Source organism: Bidens hawaiensis, unplaced genomic scaffold (genome assembly GCF_021521415.1).
Source record: "Bidens hawaiensis isolate Kalapana, Puna unplaced genomic scaffold, B.hawaiensis_p1.1 tig00057922_1, whole genome shotgun sequence".
Taxonomy (NCBI): Eukaryota; Viridiplantae; Streptophyta; class Magnoliopsida; order Asterales; family Asteraceae; genus Bidens; species Bidens hawaiensis.
Genome location: NW_027500457.1, coordinates 38,909 through 65,411, shown reverse-complemented (window position 1 = coordinate 65,411; position 26,503 = coordinate 38,909). Strand labels below are relative to the sequence as shown.

Genomic DNA, 26,503 nt, shown 5'->3' with positions numbered 1-26,503 from the left:
AGAATAAATTGGTATTCATTCATAATTTATGCTTGTCTATAATTTATCATCTTAAACTTAAAAATATCGTTTATTGAGTTTTTACAACATTCATCTCTTACACTCAAAAGTGTATTTAGATTGATTTAATAAAAAAAAATTATAGATCTTATTTCATTAAAGATATAAATATTTTGACTATATTAACATAATTGCATATTTTAATCCCTATAATTTAGATAATTACGTATTTGATTAAAAAATGGTTGATATGTTTTGATTCCACCTCCATAAATGTGTATCATTCAAAATAGAAGAAAAGTTTGAGCGTGAAATTTTGGCTAGAAATTAATCTCCAAGTGACATGTGTCCACATTTATTTTACTTTATTAGAATAGGTGTGTGTGTATATATATATATATATATATATTTGTATATATATATACAAATTTGAGCGTGAAATTTTGTATATATATATATATATATAGGGGATGGATCATGCGTGAAGTGATTTTATAGCGAGAAGTGCGAGAAGTAATTTATAACCCTTAATTAAGTTTAATCCACGGCCTACATTAAACATGGCAATCTTGTAATTATTTCATCCTTTGTTTTAATGTCTTTTATTGGAAAAGGGTATTGTTGTATTTTTCATTATATGCACAGATTTGTAACATCTTATTGAAGATCGTATCCCATGTTTCATGCCACCATCATCTCTCATAACATAATCAAAAGTTTTCAAAATTAAATGTGTATGCTCGAAACTCGATTAACCCAACCCGAAAAACCCAAACTCGAATTACTTGTGAGAGATTTAGGTTGAGTTTCGGGCCAAGATTTAAAACTTTGAAACCCAAATAACCAGATCTGAAAAACCCAAAACCCGAAGAACACCCCTATTAATAAAATTAGTATGAATAAAACACTTTTTGTATTACAGTTTCAATGAGATTAATGACAACCCCATGGATACATGGAGGTTGAATGAATATGTGAGAATAAATTGGTATTCATTCATAATTTATGCTTGTCTTTAATTTATCATCTTAAACTTATAAATATCGTTTATTGAGTTTTTACAACATTCATCTCTTACACTCAAAAGTGTATTTAAATTGATTTAATAAAAAAAATTATAGATCTTATTTCATTAAAGATATAAATATTTTGACTATATTGACATAATTGCATATTTTTAATCCCTATAATTTAGATAATTACTTATTTGATTAAAAAATGGTTGATATGTTTTGATTCCACCTCCATAAATGTGTATGGTTGAAATGTCTTTTATTGGAAAAGGGTATTGTTGTATTTTTCATTATATGCACAGATTTGTAACGTCTGATTGAAGATCATATCCCATGTTTCATGCCACCATCATCTCTCATAACATAATCAAAAGTTTCCAAAATTAACATGATGGGAAGAAATCGCCACAAGCTCGTAGCGATTCATGCAATCTGCAATACTTTCTTGAAGATTAGTTATAGTTTGCATGTGAAAGTGGTTGTATCTTAGATGAACCGCATCGTTTTAAGGCTTTGCTGGTGTAGGTATCTTCTATTAAAAGGTTATGTTTTCTTTATTGAACAATTTTAGGATTCAATATACATGTATTCATAATCTGAATCTTATCATAAAATTTGTTAATTTAATTACTAATTTGGGAGGAAAAAAACTAGGGTTTCTAGTATAATACAAATTGGGGGAAATTTTTTTGGTGTTCATCTAATGTAAGGCCCCGTTCCCAGTAACCCTACTTTGGTGTTGGATTTATTCATAAACACAGTTCTAAAATTAGAGTTAATTTAAACTTTCGCGGAATAATTTAAAACTTCGAACATCACATTACAAATATTCATTTTTGTCTTAACATACAAATTGTCTTTTCATAACATAATATAAAATAGTCATGACACTTCTTCATAGATGCCAGTCTCTTTATCTCGTGCCATGTGTCCCTCCTCAAGCCAGCTGCCTCAACCTATCTGCCTGCGTGCATACTAAAAGTCAGCTACGCTGAGTGAGTTCTAGTTAATCAATTTAACATACAATACATTCCTATCCTTACTCATACGCGTCCGAAGATACGTATTCATACCTTACTTTGTTATTACTTCTTTCACACATACTTAATATACATGCATACGTACTTACATACTTTCTTTCATAAAACCCTATGGTATACCATAAGCTATTCTATCTTAAACATCTCAGATATTATAAGGGTCTGGTCCCTAACATCTCAGATATTATAAGGGTCTGGTCCCTATCATCTCAGATATTATAAGGGTCTGGTCCCTATCATTTCAGATATTATAAGGGTCTGGTCCCTATCATCTCAGATATTAGGAAGGTCTGGTCCCTATCATCTCAGATATTATGAGGGTGTGGTCCCTATCATAAGCGTATACTTTACTTGTCTTATATATATAATATTTACATACACATTCATTCACATAACCATCACATAGTAATAACATTAAATGCATGATCATACACGTATCATATACCTATCACTTAAAATAAGCATTTTAACTGCCACATAGGAGTATGCACACAGCCCCAAAAACATAACCAGGAAATGGGGCTAGAACTCACCTGGAGCTGGTTTCTCTCGCCGTTAATGGTAATGCCCTTCCTTAGTTGTGCACGGCTAACTGTACAATACATTACGCGTGTCAATTATCCATTACTACTACTTCCTACATCTAAGTTAATGAAACTCTCAACTAATGGGGGTCCGGGGGCAGCGCCCCTGGTAGGGGGGTCTAGGGGCGGCAGCCCCTAGCAGGGTCCAAGGGGCAGAGCCCCTGGGTGGGGTTGAAAAATTTTATTTTTATTAACAGTCCTTTAACAAAAACGCATCAGAAAATTAATCGGGTCACATTTTAATAACAACTTAAACAATTTCGCATGGGAGGAATTTCGCATAGAATTTCGCTTCGCATAACCTGTTTCGCTTCTCATGGCTGATGTAACGTCCAACTTTTGTTAAGCATTTAATAACAGAAAGTTTTGTTAATAGTTGTGTGTCGTTAAATTAATCGTGTGTTACGTATTTGAGAGTTGGAAGTGGGAGTGAGTGGTGGGACCCATGAAATCCCTATATATATAGAGACCAACCACTTCTTTTCTTTCTTTCCTTTCCTCTCAAAACACACAAACACACACACACTCAAGAGACATACACCCACTCTCTCTCAAGACCCAAATCCATTCTGGGATTAAATTAAGGAAGAGTTTGGTAATTCAAGTGTCTTCAACTGACAAGAATCACGTCCGGATCCTCGAGTTGTCAAGATCTGAACTCGAACCCGCAAGCAAAGGGTGGGTTTTAGTTTAAAATGGTTAAGTTTTATGGTTAGAATCGGCATGCAAACAGATATAATGATAGATCGGGTTGTGAAATGTAAGAAAAATATAAACTTGGTAAGTTATAACCTCTCGGGTGCATTTTGTGATAAAAAGGTGGTGTTTGGACTTTGAGAGATGGGTTCAGGATCAGGTGCATGTGGTTAGAATGTGTCAAAAGTGGGGAAAGAGTAAAAATCAGGTCATGAGGAAGAGCCACGAAGTAAAATGGCTTTAAAATGGTAAAAAAAAACGAAGAAAGGAAGGCATTTCGCTTCGTTCAGCCATGAGAAACGCAGCAGTCATTTCCCTTCGCTCAACCTTGAGAAGCGAAATAGGTATTTCGCTTCGCTCAGCCTTGAGAAGCGAAACAGGCATTTCGCCTCGCTCAGCCATGCGAAGCGAAACGCTCCCATGCGAAGCGAAGCGCTCCCATGCGAAGCGAAACAAAACCTCCCATGCGAAATTGTTTAAGCTGTGACCCGATTAATTTTCTGATGCGTTTTTATTAAAGGACTGTTAACGAAAATAAAATCTTTCCTAGCTGACCTGGCAGCTCAACCCCAGCCAGGGGCTCTGCCCCTTGGACCCTGCTAGGGGCTGCCGCCCCTAGACCCCGCTTTCATTAAATTAGATGTAGGAAGTAGTAGTAATGGATAATTGATACGCGTAATGTATTGTACAGTTAGCCGTGCTCAACTAAGGAAGGGCATTACCATTAACGGCGAGAGAAACCGACTTCAGGTGAGTTTCTAGCCCCTTTATCCATTATGTTTTTGGGGCTGTGTGCATACTCCTTTGTGATAGTTGTTAATACACTTAACTTAAGTGGTAAGTGTATGATATGTGTATGTTATATGTATGACTAAGTATTGAATGTTATTATGGAATGTTTATACGAATTAATATGTCATATATATGACTAAGTATTGAATGTTATTATGGAATGTTTATACGAATGAATATGTACATATACGTATATACATGACCAGAAGATATGTATAGTATGCATGAATGAAAATGAATGTATGATCGAGTGACGTGACAGGTATGGTTATTGGAGACAAAGGGACCAGACTCTAATAATATCTGAGACAGAAAGGACCAGACCCTGATAATATCTTAGACAAAAGGGACCAGACCCAAATAATATCTGAGACAGAAGGGACCAGACCCTAATAATATCTGTGATGGTAGAGATAGAATAGCCTATGGTAAATCAAAAGGCCTTATGAAAGAAAGTATGTAAGCGCGTGTGCATATATATAAAGTTTGTATGAAAGAAGTAAGAGTAAATAAGGTATGAATACGTATCTTCGGATGCGTATGAGTAAGGATATGAATGTATTGTATGTTAAATGATTAACTAGAACTCACTCAGCGTAGCTGACTTTTAGTATGCATGCAGGCAAATAGATTGAGGCAGCTGGCTTGAGGAGGGACACATGGCATGGACAGAAGAGATTGGCATCTACGAAGAAGTGTCATGATTGTTTTAATTAATCACGATTTGTATGTTAAGACAAGAATGAATGTTTTGTAATGTGATGTATGAAGTTTCAAAATTATTCCGCGAAAGTTTTTAATTAACTCTGATTTTAGCACTGTGTTTGTGAGTAAATCCAACACCAAAGTAGGGTTACCGGGATTGGGGCCTTACAGCTGAGCGAAGCAAAATACCTGTTTCGCTTCTCATGGCTGAGCGAAGCGAAATGCCTGGTTCGCTTTTCATGACTTAGCGAAGCGAAATGCCTTCCTTTCTTCGTTTTTACCATTTTAAAGCTATTTTACTTCGTGGCTCCTCCTCAGGACCTAATTTTTACTCTTTCTCAACTTTCGACACATTCTGACCCCATGCACCTGATCCTGAACCCATCTCTCATAGTCCAAACACCACCTTTTTACCTTACAATGCACCCAAGAGGTTATAACTTACCAAGTTTATACTTTTCTTACATTTCACAACCCGAACTACCATTATATTTGTTTGCATGCTGATTCTAACCATAAAACTTAACCATTTAAACCGAAACCTACCTTTTGCTTCGGGTTCGAGTTTAGATCCGGACAATACGAGGATCTGGACGTGTTCTTGCTATTCGATGATGTCTACACACGAGATTCTTCCTCTTTTTACACGTATTTGGATCCGGAATGTAGAGAGAAAGTGTGTGTGTGTGTGGTGAAAGGTAACAAAATGGTGAAAGGGTGGAGGGGTTAGGCTTTATATAGGGGGCTATGGGCCCCACAACCCACTCACAATTCCAAATCCAAATATTATCCAAACACTTAACACACGATTAACTTAATGACACACAGTTAATAACAAAACTTTCCGTCCTTTATTATTTAACAAAAATTGGATGTTACATCTAAACCTACACAGGTTAATCTTAATCATTTTATTTATTTTTATTTCTTAAAAAAAAATTTATTTAGTTGGAGAATAAGGCTCACGAACTGTTTATGTTTTATTTTGTTTTGGATGTTAATCGATCTCTAACACAGCCAAGTTTTGATTTGTTTGTAAATTATATTATGTACTTTCACATTATCAAACTCAAAAGAGTAGTTTTATGATATAACGTTTATTATACATTAATCAGGTGTACACTTAATTTAATATTTTATTAATTTAGTTAGGTTTCTCGTAAGATTTGTATACTACTAACATGGTTTTATGTTTTAGGTTTCGGGTTTGTATGCCGGTGAAAAGAGGGCGAAAAACAAGCAAAAACAAGCCGAACCAGGATTGAACCGGACCAGGCTCCCCCCTAGCCGAAGCGTCGCGCGGCGAAGGGGAGGTTGCTCGTCGCGCGGCGCGGCGTGATGATGTTCCAGAACTTTCGTTTCGTTGGCCAACTTAACTTATTTTTGGACCTCTGTTGCCTATAAAAAGACCCCTAAACTCACCATTAAGAATACCTTGAAGTCCAGATGAATTTGGTGGGTTCCGAGGAGTCCGAGACGAGTTTCCGGCAGCTTTGGAGTCAAAGAATCAGCTGGTATTGCGCGTATTGGTTGAAGGCGAAGAACACGAGTTTTATCTTTTGTTTCTTTCGTTTTTATTATTTTATCATGATGAATTCTTATTTGTTTGATTTGCTTAAACCTAAGATGCTAGGCTAAATTGCATGAACTGCCTAGGTTATGATGAACTTATTTTGATGTTTTGATTTGACTTTGGGATTTTTTATTGTTATGGTTTTTATGGTTTAGAAAAAGATTTATTTATAATTAATTGATGCGTATGAATGCTTAGGATTGTTTGATGAGTTTTATTCCATAGTTTTCCTTGATTATTGTTTGTCATATGTTAAGATTGCTATTAGGTCAATTACTTTGTTTTTTTGATTATTTTATGATTGATATCATGATAAGATCATAGGAATAATATTGTCGAATAAACCTACGTGTGCTGCTAACCTAAAATCTTTAAAGTGTTAGGTTATTGATAAGTCTTTACTATTTAATCTTGCTAGATTTAGTTCTTCGTAAGGAGTCCGTCTAGGGTTGATTATTTATTATTGTTTATCAAATCAATTAAGTATGGTAAATTTCCTTTGATTTCCGCGCTGTAAGGTAGGATTTCGTATAAAGGAACTAAATTATAAACAATTGGGTGACCGTAAGCGAACTTGATTTTTAATACTGGTGTGCGTTAAAACTTGGTAGAAATCCATAGGTTTCTCTTGAGAAGGGTCAGGGGTCCTGTTCGGGTTTTCTTAAAAGTGTCTATTTTACGATCCCAGTCCATAACTAAATATTTTCCCGAGTCAATTCATTACTGAAATTTAGGGGAGTCTAGCCTAGGTAGTTTTCTCATAATCATCTTATTTTCACAACAAACTTTGCTCTCGTTTAAATTACTTGTTTTCTTAATTAGTTTTTAATTATAGTATTAAATTAGTATTTTAATTAAAAATCCCCGAAACAAATATAATTAATAAGTCGTGTTTTTTAGTCGAGTCTAATTAGCTAATAAACGTAATTTAAAGAGTCTCGTGGGTTCGATATCCGGACTTACTTAGCTTTACTATAGTCGATCAGTTCACTTGCCGGTTAGTAGTTTAGTCGAGTTTTAGAGAGTCTAGTATTACTTAGTGTTTATTTTTAGTTAATTTAGTTAATAAATATTAAACTACTTTTAGCATATCAAGTTTTTGGTGCCGTTGCCTGGGACTCTTGGCGATTGCGTTATTAGATTTGATAAGACTTACTTGCTACATATGTGCTACCTGTTTTGTTTTGTTTTTGAGTCGTAGGAGTCTAAGTAGTTTGTTTTATATTTAGTATTTATTTTAGAGTCGTACGATTTCTTTTGAGTCTTGTGAATATGTGTGAGATTTGTGGTGACCCCCATTTTACGCTTATATGTCCTCAATATGTGGGGTGCTTGGCACATTATTATACTAACCCTCCTGTGAAGCCGTAACAAAATTTTTGGCAGGGGCCTCCGCCGTATTATTATGATAATCTGTATCAGCAGCCTCAGTATACTCAGGGTCAATTCGATGATCAATATTCTAGCAGCAACCCTGTTGAGAGTAGTGTGTTCGAGAAGGTGAATAAGTTAGAAATATATTGACTCAATATCTGGCCTCAAATACCCAACAGAAGTTAGCCAAGCATGCTATCATCCTGAAAAATCGGCAGAGCATTATTACAGATCTCCAACGTACATTAGAGAGCATTACTAGGAGATTAAATGAAGAAAATGAGGAAGAAAAGAGATTGGAGTTATTGGAGTATGTTAACGAGTCAGATGAGGGGATCACTCAAGTAACGGAGACGAAAATGGACGATGAAGTCCCACCTCTGATTCCACAGGTTACTATTGCTAATTACTGGAGTGACTCTGATGATGAAGTAGACGAAGAAGAGTGGGCTGCTTATCAGAGGTCGTTAGTGAAGAAAGAAGTGATAGAGGAGGAAGTGGATTTGGGAGATTCACTTGATTTGATGTTTGGTGTTGAGGAAGAGGTTAAGAATAAGTTGTGTGAGGTGGATGAGTTTTTGGTTTTGGAGTTAGAGGGGTGGGGTTGCCTGAGTACGATGAGATAGGTGAGTTCGATTCGTAGGGTGACTTAGCATTTTTTGAATCCCTATTAGAAGATATAGAAGTGGTGGTAGTGGAAGAACATCACAGCTGGCCCATGGCACTTATAATAAATGTCGCTCTACAATCAAAACCACGGGAGAAGGCGAAGAGAAGAGCATATGTGAACCAAAATAATTTGCAAATCAGAAGATGGTTTACAGGAAAGAAGAAGCCATTGAAGTTCAAGCACATCAAGCACGACCAATCTTCTCGATACATGTCATGCATCCGGTTCTTGCCAGGTAAGTTTAATTTTGGTGGTCTGACCCGTTAAGAAGTTTTAAAGCATTTTTCAATTCCACCGAGAAAATTTCAATGTTTAACAAGTACCCGGGTGGATCTGAACGGGTTAGATAGGGTCCAGGTGAAAGAGAAACCTTCTGATTAAGTTCAAGTGTGGGGAGGTTTCGCGGAGTTTGTATAATTTTCGAGGCACTAACGTAGTCTTTTGTAGTTTTTCTTTGTTTTTTGTTTTTTAAGTTTTGTAGGATTCGAGCTAAAAGAGATCCCCTTGAAGTATAATGCAACATTCAAGTGTGGGGATGGAGCCGCAGGAGCCGTATACTTTTTATTTATTTGTTTGCTGCTCTTATTCATATTATATATTGTTTAGGGTTGGTTGGTCTGGTTACGTACTTTGAATGATTAATATCTATCAAAGTTTATAAGATGAATTTTTAAATATTGTTAGAATTGTTGCTTCCGTTCGTGTACAAGAGAAGGAGATACTAGTTGTGGAGCACGTTCGGAGATGGAGGGCATTTATGGATGAAGACTTTAGCTTTATACTCCATGCGCATACTACTAGCTAAGTCTTTTCCTTTTTACTTTGTTTTTGTATTTTTTTGTTTTTAATTTTTTAGCTTTGTTTTATTCTTATTTATTTTTTGTATTTTTAGGTTTTGTTTTTAAATTTTCTGAGTCGTGTTTCCGTCTCTGCATTGAGGACAATGCAAATTTTAGGTGTGGGGATGGAAATACATATGTTTTTTTCATTTTAGTTTTTATTTATAATTAAAAAAAATAAAAAAAAAGTTTTGAAAAATGTCCCTTGTTTTTGTTTCTTTTTGCGTATAAATGGGAGATGGGGATACTTATCGGGAATCGGTTTTTCAAACTACTAATAATAAGAACACGCACTTAACTTGGGATGTGTCGGTAGGCTCAGCCTTGAGAATGAAAGGGCAGTTTGATATTTGGTTTTTATCGATAAATATGATTTTTAGTGGGAAACTTGAAGTCTGTATAAAATACGAGACGAAAGGTCTGCCATACTCAAGCCTTATTTTTAGTTTGATTGTAGAAAATTATGAATTTTATAGAAATATGAATACACTATTTTACGATGCTTGGGTAGGTTTAAACGTTAAAGTATACCGTGTAGCCGGTGATATAAACTTAAAATCTTACACTTCTAGTTTTAGTGTTTAACACTTCATAGGCGTATGGTTTTATAGCCTTAAATCCTGTATTGATGGGATGTCTTGGGTTCGGAAACCACGGGTCTTTTTACGGTTGTTCATCTGGGTATCTTCATATATTTAAATAAATAAAAGCTTTTAAGCATAAACCCGTAGTTTACTGCCATTGCACTCACTTACATCAATTACAGTGAAGTAAAATCTTGATGATCCAGTAATCATCCCGCTGTTAGTCATACGTGGTCCTCTTACTTGCGTCCCATACCATTAAGAACATGATCAACTAGAGACACGACGTATGTAAACCGACAGATGGAAACTTGTAAAATCATGTGTGGTAATGGGTTCGAGGTGTTGCTTGATAACGGGGATATGTCATGTAGTGGGGAACACTTGCTAGATAGTTGAATAATCGAACCTTAATCGTATCTAATGGCTGCTTGGGATACTTTGATGTTTAAATTTAGGTGGATAAACAATATCTTTGATCTTCTTAGCTGTTCATGAAAAATGTGCAACAATGTTTTAATCTGCTATTATGAGGTTTAAATCAAGTTGGGGTGGTTTGATCCGGTAAAATCTAAAATAAAGCGGGTCTTGACTGTGGGTTCCACTAGATTATATACATATACATAATAATAATAATAGTTGGATCTTACTTGTCCCGGTAAAGACAAAGGCATGGGTTTAAGTGGACAACAATATCGGGGATCGCAGTTTTTGCGTTGTTCTAAATTTTTAAGATAACCTATATGTTTTTAAGACAGTATTTCTCCGATTCTGATCCCGTTGCAATGAGACTTTTTCAGGGACGAAAAAAAAGATTAAGTATGAGGATATTTGATATAACGTTTATTATACATTAATCTCGTGTACATTTTATTTAATATTTTATTAATTTAGTTTGGTTTCTCGTAAGATTTGTATACTACTAACATGGTTTTATGTTTTAGGTTTCGGGTTGAATTCCGGTGAAAAGAGGGCGAAAAACGAGCAACAACAAGCCAAAACGGAGAACCAGACCGAACCAGGATTGAACCGAACCAGACAAGGATGGACCAGGCCCCCCCCTAGCCGGAGCATCGCATGGCCAAGGGGAGGTTGCCCGTCGCGCGGCGCGGCATGATGATGTTCCAGAACTTTTGTTTCGTTGGCCGACTTAACTTATTTTTGGACCCCTGTTGCCTATAAAAAGACCCCTAAACTCACCATTAAGCATACCTTGATGTCCAGACGAATTTGGTGGGTTTCGAGGAGTCCGAGACGAGTTTCCAGCAGCTTTGTAGTCAAATAATCAACTGGTGTTGCGCGTATTGGTTGAAGGCGAAAGGACACAAGTTTTATCTTTTATTTCTTTCGTTTTCATTATTTTATCATCATGAATTCTTATTTGTTTGATTTGCTTAAACCTAAGATGCTAGGCTAAATTATATGAACTGCCTACGTTATGATGAACTTATTTTGATGTTTTGATTTGACTTTGGGATTGTTTATTGTTATGGTTTTATGGTTTAGTAAAAGATTTATTTATAATTAATTGATGCGTATGAATGCTTAGGATTGTTTGATGAGTTTTATTCCATAGTTTTCCTTGATTATTGTTTGTCATTATATGATAGGATTGCTATTAGGTCAATTACTTTGTGTTTTTGACTATTTTATGATTGATGTCATGATAAGATCATAGGAATAATATTGTCGAATAAACCTAAGTGTGCTGCTAACCTAAAATCTGTAAAGTGCTAGGTTATTGATAAGGCGGTGCTCGAATTCCAGAATCTTCCATGTTAACCGTCTTAACCTATTTTTGGACCCCTTTTGCCTATAAAAAGACCCCTAAACTCACCATTAATCATACCTTAATCTTCCATCCGAATTTGGTGAGTTCCGAGGCGACCGAGAAGAGATTTCAGCAGCTTTGGAGTCGGAGAATCAGCTGGTGTTGCGCATATTAGTTGAAGGCGAAGAACACGAGTTCTATCTGTTATTTCTTTCGTTTTCATTATTTTATCGCCATGAATTCTTATATGTTTGTTTCGTTTAATTTTAAGATGCTAGGCTAAATTGCATGAACTGCCTAGGCTTATGATGAACTTATCTTGATGTTTTGATTTAATTTGGTATTTATTTACGTTATGGTTTTTATAATTTAGTAACAGATTGTCTATAATTAATTGATGCGTATGGATGCTTAGGATTGTTTGATGAGTTTTATTCCATAGTTTTCCTTTATTATTGTTTGCCATATGATAGGATTGCTATTAGGTCAATTACTTTGTGTTCTTGATTATTTGATGATTTGATTTCGCGATAAGATCATAGGAATAATATTGTTAAATAAACCTAAGTGTGCTGCTAACCTAAAATCTGTAAAGTGCTAGGTTATTGATAAGTCTTTACTATTTAATCTTGCTAGATTTAGTCCTTCGTAAGGAGTCCGTCTAGGATTGATTATTTATTATTGTTTATCAAATCAATTAAGTATAGTAAATTGCCTTTGATTTCCGCACTGTAAGGTAGGATTTCGTATAAAGGAACTAAATTATAAACAATTAGGTGACCGTAAGCGAACTTGATTTTTAATATTAGTGTGCGTTAAAATTTGTTAGAAATCCATAGGTTTTCTCTTGAGAAGGGTCATGGGTACTATTCGGGTTTTCTTTTAAGTGTCTATTTTACGATCCCGGTCCATAACTAAATATTTTCCCGAGTCAAGTCATTACTGAAATTTAGGGGATTCTAGCCTAGGTAGTTTTCTCATCATCATCTTATTTTAATAACAAACTTTGCTTCCGTTTAAATTACTTGTTTTCTTAATTAGTTTTTAATTATAGTATTAAATTAGTATTTTAAATAAAAATCCCCCAAACAAATACAAATAATAAGTCGTGTCTTATAGTCGAGTCTAATTAGCTAATAAACATAATTTAAAGAATCTCGTGGATTCAATATCCGGACTTACTTAGCTTTACTAGAGTCGATCGGTTCACTTGCCGGTTAATAGTTTAGTCGAGTTTTAGAGAGTCTAAAGTATTACTTAGTGTTTATCTTTAGTTAATTTAGTTAATAAATATTAAACTACTTCAAGCACATCACCTACCTACATACATCCATACGTACATACGTAACTACATACCTACATACATTGCATACATACATGTTACCTACACAAACATAATGAAAAACATGTAGACTCGTTATGTCTATGTTAGTGCTATTCATGATACACAAAATAGTTTACCACTAACAACCAGTTGGTATAAAAAACAGAAATTTAAATAATTTTGGGGCACGGATGTTAACAGTAACATATGCATGATTATGTTATGAAAAGCATTATAGAATCCAAAAACAAAGAAATGCATCGTAATTAATGTGAACATAATTTAAAATGTGCAGTGTACTTCGCCTTAGACTCACAAAACACCTTCTGCTTCGCTGACTCCACTCCAAGACGACAACCACAATCACAGTCTGTCTTCTCCATGAACGTTTCCATAGCCTCATTGTAAACAGCCCCGACGTGGCATAATTAGCTTTTGTTGCACATTTAAGTTTCATCCATCTAGTTGCTAACCCCTCAAATTTATCCGCCTTCTGATGACTAATAATTCATAGGTAGCCGACAAACTATTCCTTCTGCAACCCAACACACATGATTTACTTTTACAATATATACATTATAACTACATAACTAAACGTTACATATCATATGGATTTGGCAGCTACTTACGAGCTATGTCACTCTCCTCGTGCAAACAGAGCCGGCGGCCGAAGCCCCGGTGAATAGCCCAATGTATTCATCATCTCTCGCTTTATTTGCTGTCGATTTATGCTGCTTTCTTGATGTATCAACATTGTCTAGAACATCGACTAAAAATTCTTTAAATCAAAATATACCAAATAATAGTGATCATGCGACAAAATCAGGAAGAAAACCATATCATTTGGTCTTCATTCTGTTGTTTAAGCGTGTGACCAATATTGGCTTTCACGAAACCAACCTGCCTGATGAATGCAACCTTTGAATTCCAAATTATTTTCATTCTGTTGCAAGCATAAACAAACAACAAAGACACAAGGTCACCAAATTAGTACCTACAAACATCAACACAAACACCAACATACACCTTCAGTACTTAACCTACACCTACATATAACAACCTACAACAACACAAGGTGCATTACACAACTCCATACATAAACACACAAACTCGAATCATAAAACTCTAAACCTAACCCTACAATAGTATACTAGTCATAACATTCAATAGTCCCTTTAGATAATTATCTAAATGTTTTTCCAGATTAAATATTTGTACTTATTATACCATACATAATTTAATTAATAAATTAAGGAAACGACTTACAAGCTGAGTTTTTCCTAGAAAAAACGATACGGTGACGATTCAATCATACTTGCCGCTGCATCATTTAATACCATGGACCAACACGTAACGACATTGCTACTAAACTTCATAGAGAGCTGCAAGGTTTCATAAAGCTATCTGAGGCCTAACCTTCCTTCTTTTGTAAAAAAAAAAAAGATAGTCTCACTGCAATAATTTTAAATGCAATAATTTTAAAAAGTTTTCTTAAAAAATATTAACTTACAATAATTGACACATTCTAAAAAAACTTACAGTAAACTTCCTCCAATTCTATAAATGTATCTCCATACCTCATATTCAGATTTGTCTTCTTTTTGGCTAATATTAAATGTCTAGTAATTGATAATCCAGTAAGAATATCGACATTAGGTAATGGAGTGATTTCCAATTTGTTTTACTCAACCCTAATTAATATAATCATCCTAATGGGTACATGAGCACAAAAAGAATGTTTAAAATTAAAATTGATATAAAGAACTTGAATGAAACCTTAATTTACTGATATTGAACAGATGCATCATCATGTTGCGGTGAAAATCCTCACATTCAGACTTCATCAAAATCGAGCTTGATTTAGGGCAAAATAATATTAGGCATAACATTCGACTGGTGAATATTATCATTCACAAACAATCTGCAATAGATATCGAATTAGGGTATTCTGTTGCTAGAAATCTGGGTTTGTGAAGAATAGATGTATTTGTTCTTGAACGGTGATGATATTTGAAACAGTCGAACCATAAAAAGTTACCAAATATAATATTAAAATAGATTATAAATATACCCTTCTATATAATTAAAATAAAAAATTAAAAGAAAATTTATAATTGGTTATAATCACTTCATACTTCTTAAATGAACCAATACATACATATATATATATATATGGGGGCGTCCCTCACCATACATAAATAAAAGGTTTATAGACCATTACCATAAAAGGGCATTATAAGTTAGAGCTTCAATGTTTCCAGTGCCAAAGTGACATTTTGAACGGCCTTTAATGCTCCCACCATAAAGAAGCACCTAACCAATAAATATGCATAGTAGGCTTGGGGCAATTAAGCCTACAAGCTTATTAAGGGTTTATTAATGTATGGCCATATTCTATTGTGTTATTTTTTCCCTTGTAAATATCCATCTCCCGTTTTTAGCATATTGTAGACGCTAAACGACTGACTAATTCACAAGTGGTCACCAGGCACCACACAAATGTCCCGACAAGACAGCCGCTTGTTTAGAGAGAAGTAACGCATATATAGAGAGAGAATTGAAGAAAGTGGAAGAAGTAATTAATTATTAAAGATGAGTGAGAGAAGGATCGGAGTTGCGGTAGATTTCTCGGTGGGCAGCGTTGCAATGGGCAATCGACAACGTCCTTATCCTCCTCACCATCCGCCCTGATGTTTACGATCAAACCGAGGTCCAGCTCTGGGAAGCCACCGGCTCTCGTACGTATATGATGAGCAGCTAATACTTTTGTCATATATATAATTCAATATTGCTTCGGGTGCTCTTCAGCTTATTTATTCGGGTTGTTTGGGTCGGGTTGTTCGGGTTTGAGCTCAAAACAAATGGACCCAAGAACCGACCCAAATAAGTTCGGTTTGTTCGGGTTTCGGGTTATACGGTTCGGGTAAATTCGGGTTGGGTTTCAGGTTTAACAAATTAAAAAAATCCACCTTTAATAATATCATAAATTAAAAAACCATATTCCAAGTCGTTATAAAATGATAATATACAGCCATATTCAACAATAACGCGCATATATTATTTAGCAAAATATGAAATTTATCATACAAGAATGCATTAAACGAGATGAATGAGTGTTATAGCTTGTGGATTAATACTTGTATAGATTGAAGAAACATGCTCAACAAATACTGGTTTAAATACTATACTATTTAAGTTTTTGAATTGAAGATATATTCTCTGCATGCTTTATGGTCATTAATACACTGGGATATGATAGATCCAATATTAATTGGAGTCTTGATAACAACCAAATAAGAATACATAAGGTTACTGTGCTACTTCACCGCTAAACTACTCAATAAAATTAGGGATACATGCATCGATGTATTATACTTCGGGTTATTCGGGTCAACCCGAATCTGGGTATTTCAACCCAAATACCGACCAGAATATTTTATCTCGGGTTCGGGTTAGGAGTTTAATCGGTTCGGGTGAATTCGGGTTGGGTTATTTGGGTCTCGGGTCGCTTCGGTTCGGGTTTGTTATTCGGGTACGGTTAAAAAACACACCCCTACTACTATCATATGCATTAAGTGTGCCTCCATAGTATATTCATTCAATATTGTCCATTTTCAGCTTTGATCCCCTTGGCTGAGCTTAAGGACCCCAGTATCATGAAGAAATACGGGACTACACCTGATGCGGAAACACTAGATGTCGTTAGCTTGGCCGCCACACAAAAAGAGGTGACTAGGTTTTCCCTCCTATTCTCATATGTAAACGGGCGTTAAACCTATAATTGTGGTCGGTTGTAGGTTGTTGTTCTCATGAAAATATTTTGGGGAGATCCCCGAGAGAAACTATGTGAGGCCGTTGATAGTATTCCAATAGACTATCTCGTTATAGGGAACCGAGGGCTTGGCAAGTTGAACAGGTAATCTATCTTTCTTTATCTTTATGCGCTTTGAAAGTGATTATGTGATATTAAATAGTTGTAGATAGTTAATGTTGTTTGAAGTTGTAATATGCTGAAAATCTATAAATACTTGTAACCAAAGAAACTGTTTTATAGCCACTGTGCAAGTCTTAACCGTTGTCGGTCCCATATTTGCAGGGCTATTATGGGCAGTGTGAGCAACTATGTCGTGAATCAGAGTTCTTGCCCGGTGACGGTCGTGAAGCATGCTTGATGTCATCAAAGTCTACCAAGTTTGTAGTGAATAATCCCTTATGTGGAGTTACTTACTTGTCTTGGAACTAAAACATTTGATAACTGCATTTCAAGGGTGTACACCTTTATAACTTCAGTGTTTGTCCATGGTTGGATTCAATTTTACTTTGGAATATTTCTTGTGATTTCTAGATCAACAGGTAAGATAGTATCTCTATTTGTTGTTTAGAATTTGGTCGTGTATTCTTGTCTGCATAACCACAACTAACTGACTAAGAGTGTTCATTGTTCGGTTTAAGAATCCAAAGGGTTGGTTTTCTATAAGAATCTAGTCGGGTGGCTTTAAAACTTTCAAAGTGTACCAAACGACTTTGTTTTGCAGTTTAGGCAGACTAAAAACCTGACAGTAAAGACTAGGCTTCAAAAGTCTTCAAAGTGTATCAAACACTTCCATCTAAAACCGCTAAACTGTACAACCGAACTGTTAAACCGTAAAACCATGATTAACAGTCGATTTGGCCGACACAATCAACCATCCGGATGGTTCGGTGCATAAATTTTACCAAAGTAAAATTTCGTCTGAACCGGTTGGACCGGACCATGAACAACCTTGTACCTAGACTTGCGAGTTGGGCTTAGTATTGAATTGGATTTTGGGAAGGGGAGTGCTTGGTTCTGTTCGTTTGGGTTTCGGTGTTTGACAAGTTTGTTTCAGGTCAGGTATTACCGGGTTGAAAGTGGTTTCAGATCATGGTATGGAACTTATATATAACTGGCAGGTAACATCGGATATGAAATCGATTTCTAGCAAGACCATGTTCCGGTTCAAGACTAGGTTATTTTGTGCACCTCTAATCCAATGTGCCATTTATTTGCAGCCTCTGGTAGACTTGTAGTTGTTACTTATGACCAGAGTCAAGCTTCCATCTTATTTCTGATTTTTTTTATTTATTATTATAAAAGCAAACCGTGAAACCATAAAGAAGCCAAATTGTTGGAAACATAATGGATTATCAGAAATTGTTGGAAACACTCTTTGATGGTGTTCTTAAAAGATCAGTATAAACGATTGATATCTCTTAAAAATGCTCACTCAGGCATTAGGGGTTGTTTCAAAAAGATGTTTAAAAAGACCAATAATTTGGGATACCAACCATCTGGTCTAAAAACTGTTGACCAGACTCTAAATCAGTAACCACTGATCAGTAACTTGGTTAGATTCTGTCGGTTACCTCACCGTATAGATCACTGATAACGGGACTAACAGAACCGAACCATAGCTTCAACTTTTAAAATCAAAGAGCATAATTATACAAAACAAAAGTACTCCCTCTAAGCCAACTTATCAAAAGATACAACTTCCAATACACAAGAAACAAGTCACAATAACATTAAACGCCTGGACCATCGACTGTTGCTGAGATATATACCTATATATACTAAAACATTTTCTCATGTACAATATTATTACTCCTGTCATTAAGTCAAATCATAATCGAAACATAACGACAGATAACTGAAAAGATAATAAGCCAAACCATAAGCAAATAATTTCAAATTTCAAGATTCATCCATGAAAACTGCACCATGTCCACTTGCTTTCATGAACTTCTTCAACAAAAGCACCATAATAGCAATAGTAAGTCCAACAGCCGCCCACGTAAACAACCGGTCATCAGCAGGTTTCTGAACCCTCACCACCTGCTGCTGACGTGGCTCCACTGTATGTACAGAAGATGACGCAGCAGGTACAACATTGGCTACCTGCTTTGACACATTTGCCACTTCAGGTTCTGTAACTTCTTCACCGACAATTTCATGGTTTTCCTCAACCTCTTGTTCTACATGTTCAGTTATCTCAGTGATAGTATCTTGAGGGCTCACAGGAGCTTCTTCACCTGCCGCCACGTCACTGGCATCAGGTGCTGGCGGCTCTGAAGCGTCTTCAGAACTCGGTTGAGGGACTGGAGGCGCCTTGCTGATCATATATTCATGAATCTGAATAATCACAAGGTGTTAACAAACAATTCTTGAAAAAGTAGGCAACTTTGAATAATATTTGCAAGGGCAAATACTTAAAAAAAATAATAAAAAAATAAAAAAAAAAAACAAAAAAAAACCAGCACAGTTTCTGTAATTTTCTCGTAAAACATACTTTCTGTGTTTCCTTGTAAAAATCCCTTAACAATATTTTGCACATTAAAAACCAACATATTTTCTGTTTTTATCATTAAAGTCCCTTAACATGTTAAATTTGAAAAATATATCTCTTAATTATGATTGAATGAAGAGATTATATGACAAATTACCTTATAATTGCGATAAACAATTTGTTTAGAACATTTTAATGATTTTATATTTACACAAATCATTTTAAATGTTTTTAGTTTTTTTATTTTATTTTGAGTTACGTCATCCAAGCTCATATATTTTGATTATATTTATTTAAAAAAATTATTTTGTTATAATTAACTTATTAAATTAAAAAATGGAGAAGAAGAAGAAGAAACAAACATTGAACATTTGAACCGACTTTCCTTTCCACGTGGATTGTAAAAAGATTCACCAGTTTGTGTAAATGTAGCATAAGGGACATTAATGTGTAAAAAAAAGTTAAAGAGACTTTTATGAAAGGAGAAAGAAAGTAAATTGTTTTTTATGTGCAAAAAATTGTTAAGGGACAATATGAGAAAATACTTAAGGTATGTTGGCTTTTATAGTATTTGACATATTTGTGACTAAAAAGTTAAATAAGAGTGATTAAAAGAAGACCTCATCAATGAGCTTTTGACGATCCGGGGTACCAAATTTAGGGGCAGCTTCACGTGACTTAACGGCAAGAACACGCCTTTCGTCTTTCTTATAATCCAATGAGCCCAGCGCGCCATTCGGGTTGGTGGGCATAAATGCAATAAGTGCTGTTAAAGCAGTTCGAACTGCAAGAGAAACATATGTCAGTTATAATAAACATAAAATAATCATTTACACAAGAAAGAATAGATAAGAAATACTATTTACCACTCCACGATGGCTGCCAATGCTCAGGATGGTGATTTGAGATGCTTAAACATATCTTGGTTTGAGTTTCAAAGCGTCCATTCGGCTGTAACAATAATGATTAGGTTAATCAGGTATACAATAAAAAAATCAACAGGTTAAGAACAAAATAATACCGTCAACAGCATAAATGATGGTGGTTTGAACGGGTACTCTGAAGGCAACTGAATTCTACCGTGATAAATTCCTCCTTCAAATTCAGTATCACTCGGTCCCCTAATCGCAAATTGCCATTCAAATATATTTTCCTAAAAAATCAATGCATAACCGAATTAGTAGCCGATAATACTTCACCTTTAGCTTATAAAACAAAACATTCATATCATACTCCTTAAGACATTCATGTTATTAGTAGTTTCTATTTAACAACATGGCATCTTAATATAACATTTTCATTGAATGGTGAAAGAGAAGCTAATTATACCTGATTTGAAGAACTCTCAGTTTAATATAGAAATTTAAACGAATGTGTTGATAAACACAAAAAAAATAAAAATTGGAATCAGTTTTTTTTAACTCTCTGATTTCGTTTCGTTGTATATTTCACATAACCGAAACAATCATCGACAAAATTTGAAGTAAAACCCAATTTTTATGGTCAAAAGTCAAAAAAACCCGAATGTTGACTTTTACACAAATTCAGACCAATTCAACATCGACCCAGATATTATTGATGAGTAATAAATCAAACCCAGATGTAATTAACCAAATCATAGACTTTTGATCAAAACCTAATAAGAAAATTGAAGCGCAATTGTTAAGAGATGTAAAGAATGAATTACCTCAAGAGGGAGGCTCATGAAATCATCAGAGGGGTTGGATTGCATCTCTTTGACCTCCTGAAGAATCCTCTTGACGGATGGATTCTTCATGTTGTACTTGTCACCCATGTTTGAGTTTGAGTTTCAGATTCAAGAATCAAGATCGAAGAATATTGGTTTGATTGAAATTGAATTGGGGAAAACTGGTTTTCAAGGAAGGTGCTATCTCATGACGTGGTATTTCTACGTGGCGGGTTTTCAGTGGTTGATATGGCTCAAGAGGAGGGTGTTTGGTACTTGGTTTTCGAGACAACCAATTAATCATGATTTCATTTTTAAATTGTAATACGTGAAATGAATTAAGAATATATTTGGTTGTAGTTATGAAATGAGTTATTACGTTATGTTGTTTGGTATTTAAAAAAATTGGTATAAATGAAATAAAAATAATAAAAATACTTCTATCAAAAAATATTTTTTTTACAAAAAAAGAAAACCGCAATGGCGATGGTGGTGTTAGCTCCGGCGGCGAAAATGGTGGTGTCGGTGGCGACGGTGGTGGTGGGCGGTGGTTGAGGTGGTGGTGGGGATGGCGGTGGTCAAGCGATGGTAGCATTGGTAGTGATGGCGATGGTAGGGCGGCGGCGACGGTGGTGGCGGTGGCGGCGGCGGTAGTGAAGGAGGTGGTGGCAACGACGACGGTGGCGGTTAGTTGGTGGTGGCAGCAATGGTAGTGGTGGTGGTCGTTGTTAGGTGGTGGTGTTGTTGAGAAAATAGGATGAATGAAAAAAAAGAAGGGGGTGGGAAGGAATGATTTTGATGGAATGGAATTCCATGTGTAATGAATGATTCTATTCCATTGAACAACCAAACACCACATTTTCTATTTTCATGTAATGAATTATTTCATTCCTACTATCATTCCTGCATACCAAACGCTACCTAATGTTCGGTATGAGAGAATGGAATAGAAAAAAGAATTAAATGAATCATTGTCATTCCATTATCATGTTTGGTTACAATGTAGAAATGGAATGATTAATCACTTTATTTTTATTATTATTAATATTTTATTAGTAATAAAAATAAAAAAAAATAAATAATAATATGAATATTCATAATAACTAATTTTTAGGACCCTCACGCTACAACAAGATCGTTAAACCGAATAAAAATAATCGTAACAATGTTGAATCACGTATATGCTTTGTGAAATATTAACTCGTCAAATTTAAAATAATAGTATTGATAGTGTAGTAATAGTTCAAATGTAATTATAGTTATATTATTACATACAAAACAATAATGATAATTATATAATAATAATTATAAGTGAAAAATAATAATAATCGTAATATAATTATAAGTACAATATAATAAATATAAAAGTAATAACAAACGTTGATTCTATTGACTTTTTCATTCTTTGAAGAATGAAGAAAAACACTCATACCCAAAATAATGAAAATCCTAAAAATGGAAATAGTTTCATTCCTTATGAAATAATATATTCCATTCATGCATGGTAAACAAACATGTTTTTTTTCCATACCTTTGAAATGACCCATTACATTCCTCATTTCATTCCTTCATACCAGACACTATCTAAGAGCATTACTAGTCAGTTCTCTAAAAATATGCGAGGGGGATTTGTAAATTATATGATATGGTTATAAGATGTTGCGAGTATAGCAGATAGAAAATGTTATATGAAAAAGTTAAATTGGGGGTTTTACTTTTCATACCGTATAATTTTTTAATATTTTCTAAAATTGGTTGTGAGTTGATGAAAAAGAAAAGATAATGATAAAAGTATAAAAAGTATTATTTAAGTAAACAAAAGAAAGAGAAAAGAGTAATTTTTAGTATAATTATATTATATATATAGATATACGGTAGTGAATGGGTTGGGAATGCTCTAAGTTTTGAAATTGTTTTGATAATTTTATTCAAAAAATATTATGTTCCAATCAGGTCACTAAAGTTTTTTTTTGCTCCAATCCTAGATATTTTACCTGTATAGTAGGTTATCTAAGTTTTTATTAATAATTTGGCATTGCATAATATTTTTTTTAATTAAAAAAATTAATAAAAATTAAGAAAATAATATTTAAATTGCGAAACCTTGCAAAAGTTGCAAAAAAGCATATGAAAAATTGCAAAAACTTACAATATAATTAACATGTTCCTTTTTATTTTTTTTTTTGTATCAAAACAATTAATAATTCTACTATTAAATGTTTTAATATCACCTAATTATCTTTTTGAAAATTTTCTAAAAAAGGGTGATGTATTATTAAAAAAACTGTAACTTAATTTTTTCTACTTTTTCCCCCATTTTTCTCAATTTAAAAATTATTTTTCTCAATTTTTACTAAGTTTTTCAATTTAAAAAAAAAATACTTTGCAGTGTTAAACTATTTAAAAATTTAAAAAAAAACCTAGATAACCCGCTATCTAGGTAAAATATCTATGATTGGAACAAAAAGGAAACTTTAATGACCTGATTGAAACAAAATATTTTATGAGTGACCTAATTGGAACAATTTCAAAACTGGGATAATATTCTATAGAGAATCCCCTTGTGAAACTAATTAAAGATTTGGTTTTACGGTCAGTCTTATGTTTTAGATTTGTTTAGGCGGCTTCAGTCTTTTTAAACCGTAGTGAATAGTACCCGAAAACCTGCAACAATCAAATCAACACCGTACCTTGTACTCCGTAGATAGGGCTATCTGTTGCTGATTGTGTCAAAGCTGAATTATTGAGCCTTCCGGCTCCCCTCTTTCTCTCGATTATATCACAAACATAACACACATCACACACAACACAAAAACATACCTATACCTAAGTAGAAAAAAATAAGTTATATTTTTACGTGGTATTTTCATCGTATACCAAAAAAATGCCATGGTTTGATCATTTGTTTCCAGACTCAAACGAGGAACAGTCAGGTTGTGCATATAACAATTAGTCGGAGCAGTCAGGCTTACCAAATTTGGATGTACTTCCAGACCTAAACCAGGAGTCAGGCTATGCATATAACGAGCAGTCGGGTGATGCTAGATTGTCGCTATCTAGTCAAAAGTATTAAAATTAATGTTTCTAATCACCTAAGCAAGCTAGGGTAAGTAGGGTGTCGAACCACGAGGAGTATGTGGTCAGTGCAATGTGAAACTGATTCCTAACATTATGAAGTGACTTATCAAAAGTGCTGATCACACTAGCAATTGATTTGGTATAATCGTTAACAAGTAATTCAGCAAAGATTCAATCAATAAACAAAGCAAATCACACATGCGAATCCAAATAAGCAATTAACAGTAGTCTCATGCAACCTAACAGATTAATTATCCTAAGTCAACTAAAGATTGTTTAACGAGCTAATCCGTAGGTATCAACAATCGCTAACACACGACACTGGTTATCAAACGGTCCCTGCTAGTGTGACTCAACTAAGGACAATTGTATGCTTTCTTGTAATTAACTAGCCAACACAACCCTACGAGAAATTATTATAGCAACCGAAAAACTAATCATTCTGATCGAAAAAAACCTAAACCGACTGAATGCACGGACATACTAAACATCAATACTCATAGATTAACAAAAGATAATTGCAATTAGTTGTTCTAGTACATGAGTAAACTACTGAAAAATTACAAACTTTACATCCCGGGTATGATTCGAGAGGACTAACCGCAATTCGTCATCTCTCGGTCTTTGATTTTGATGATATGGACTATATATATGGCATAGAGATGAATGAGAATGATGGTATACTCCCTTGCTGCTCTCAAAATGCTCTGGTAACTGCTTAATGACGATTAGGGTCGTCAAAATGAAATATAATAAAAGCCCTAATCTTTCCCGTCCGTGGGACACATCGCGTATCGCAATAGGTCTTCTTTCTGGTCCATCGCGTATCGCGATGGACCAAAAGTCAACATTATTAAAATATTAAATGTACGTAATGCCCTCTCTTCACACTCCATCGCGTAGCGCGATTGGTGGCTTCACCAACTGAACCATTTTTCCTTTTCGTTTCGCGTGCTGTACATCCCGGGTCTTTATCCCGTGCTCGTACAGGTCCAAATTAACCTCTTCAAGCACCTGTGACCTGAAATGCAATAAACACGTATGAAGTACCGAAATTCCTAAAATAAACGATTAAAACAACTAAAATAACAAACCGAGCTATATACAAACAGACCGAACATCACATCCCCACACTTATCTTTTGCTTGCCCTCGAGCAAAACTCTAAAGCAAACATTAACCTCCATCATAGGTATATCAATTATCACCATTAATACTAGCAATGTATAAGGTTATACCCAGTTTCCCAAACTGACACTTTCTAGGTTGACAACCCACAAATACAGTTAATGCTACAATAAAACTATAGAATCGCCCAGACAAGTGTATTTTGTTTCCAGTTAAGGCATACATGTTCATACCCCTCACACTATCAACATTCCACTCGGTTTAATATCTGGACTAGCAAATGATGTGCCAGTATATGTCTCTGCCTTCAAATACCAAGTATGAGTTAAAACTGAATATGCTTGCAGGTCAGTCTTATTTCCACCAATTACCCACCGGTTACATAAAGACTCGGACTAAGGGTTTTGCTGAGGATTAGGTTTGGGTGCGGATTAGGCATATTTGGTGACTAAGGTGGATGAAACCCGGCTATACAACCCAATAAATAGATAAACTGAAATACAAACGAACTACTCAGCACTATAGATTACTATTTACAATTGAATACAAACACTGATAACTCTTTTTGCTTTTTCTGATTTTCTTTTTTTAACTAAACATCAATACTGAAACATACTTACAACTCTGACAGTCACATATTTACATACTGCTTTGACTATATACAACTCGATAGCGAACTGGAGTTCATCACATGGTAAAAATATAAGTAAAGGCCAAGGCTGAATCAGTGTGCAATGTAGGTTTAATAAATGGAAAGGAATAAGGTCCAAATAGGCTCCTAAAGGATAATGTCGGTTAAGAAATTTTATTTAGTGGGGAATATGTACGGAAACGGGTTTTCTAAAGTCCTAATCTCTATACAGGTGGTGGTACTAAGATCTCGATAAACATATAACAAGCAAGTTCTAGTTCTGTAAAACATACCGGTTTCCCTCAAATAATGATAAGACATGTTTTATATCTATTATATAATATGTGTATTAAGTATAGGTAATCTCACAATATGTATGGAAATAAGGGCTGCTGATATGAAACATGTATACCTGTCCCCTTGACTCATTATCTCTGCCTAAACGATTCCATTTTCAACTTCTCATTTTGAAAAATTTTTCGGGAAAACTATCGAGAAGTTGAAAAACCAGCCTTGACCAAAAACCTATAGCTTGGCATTGATGTGCCTAAAAGTGGTATATAAAAAGAATGCTATTAATCAACCTAGCACAACGAGTAATAAAAACCTAGAATACCCTAAACCAAACTACTAGCAACAGGCAAGTGAACCTATCGGGTGTAGATGGCTATGGGAAGTCCGGGAATATCGAACCCTAGAGACACTAATTA

At 34.8% G+C, this 26,503-nt stretch overlaps 1 protein-coding gene and 1 pseudogene across 1 annotated transcript; one reads left to right on the top strand and one right to left on the bottom strand.

Annotated features, from left to right (window-relative positions):
• Positions 1 to 15,557: 15,557 nt before the first annotated feature.
• On the top strand, positions 15,558 to 17,169 carry LOC143602112 (universal stress protein PHOS32-like; annotated as a pseudogene).
• Positions 17,170 to 18,663: 1,494 nt separating this feature from the next.
• LOC143602111 (ubiquitin-conjugating enzyme E2 32-like) lies at positions 18,664 to 21,080 on the bottom strand. The gene is made up of 5 exons (XM_077079332.1): positions 20,958 to 21,080; positions 20,292 to 20,423; positions 20,137 to 20,221; positions 19,891 to 20,054; positions 18,664 to 19,116 (listed from the first exon to the last, which is right to left on the bottom strand). The coding sequence occupies exons 1-5, from the start codon at positions 21,063 to 21,065 to the stop codon at positions 18,679 to 18,681; spliced, it is 927 nt and encodes a 308-aa protein (XP_076935447.1). The 5' UTR covers positions 21,066 to 21,080; the 3' UTR covers positions 18,664 to 18,678.
• Between the last annotated feature and the right edge of the window lie 5,423 nt (positions 21,081 to 26,503).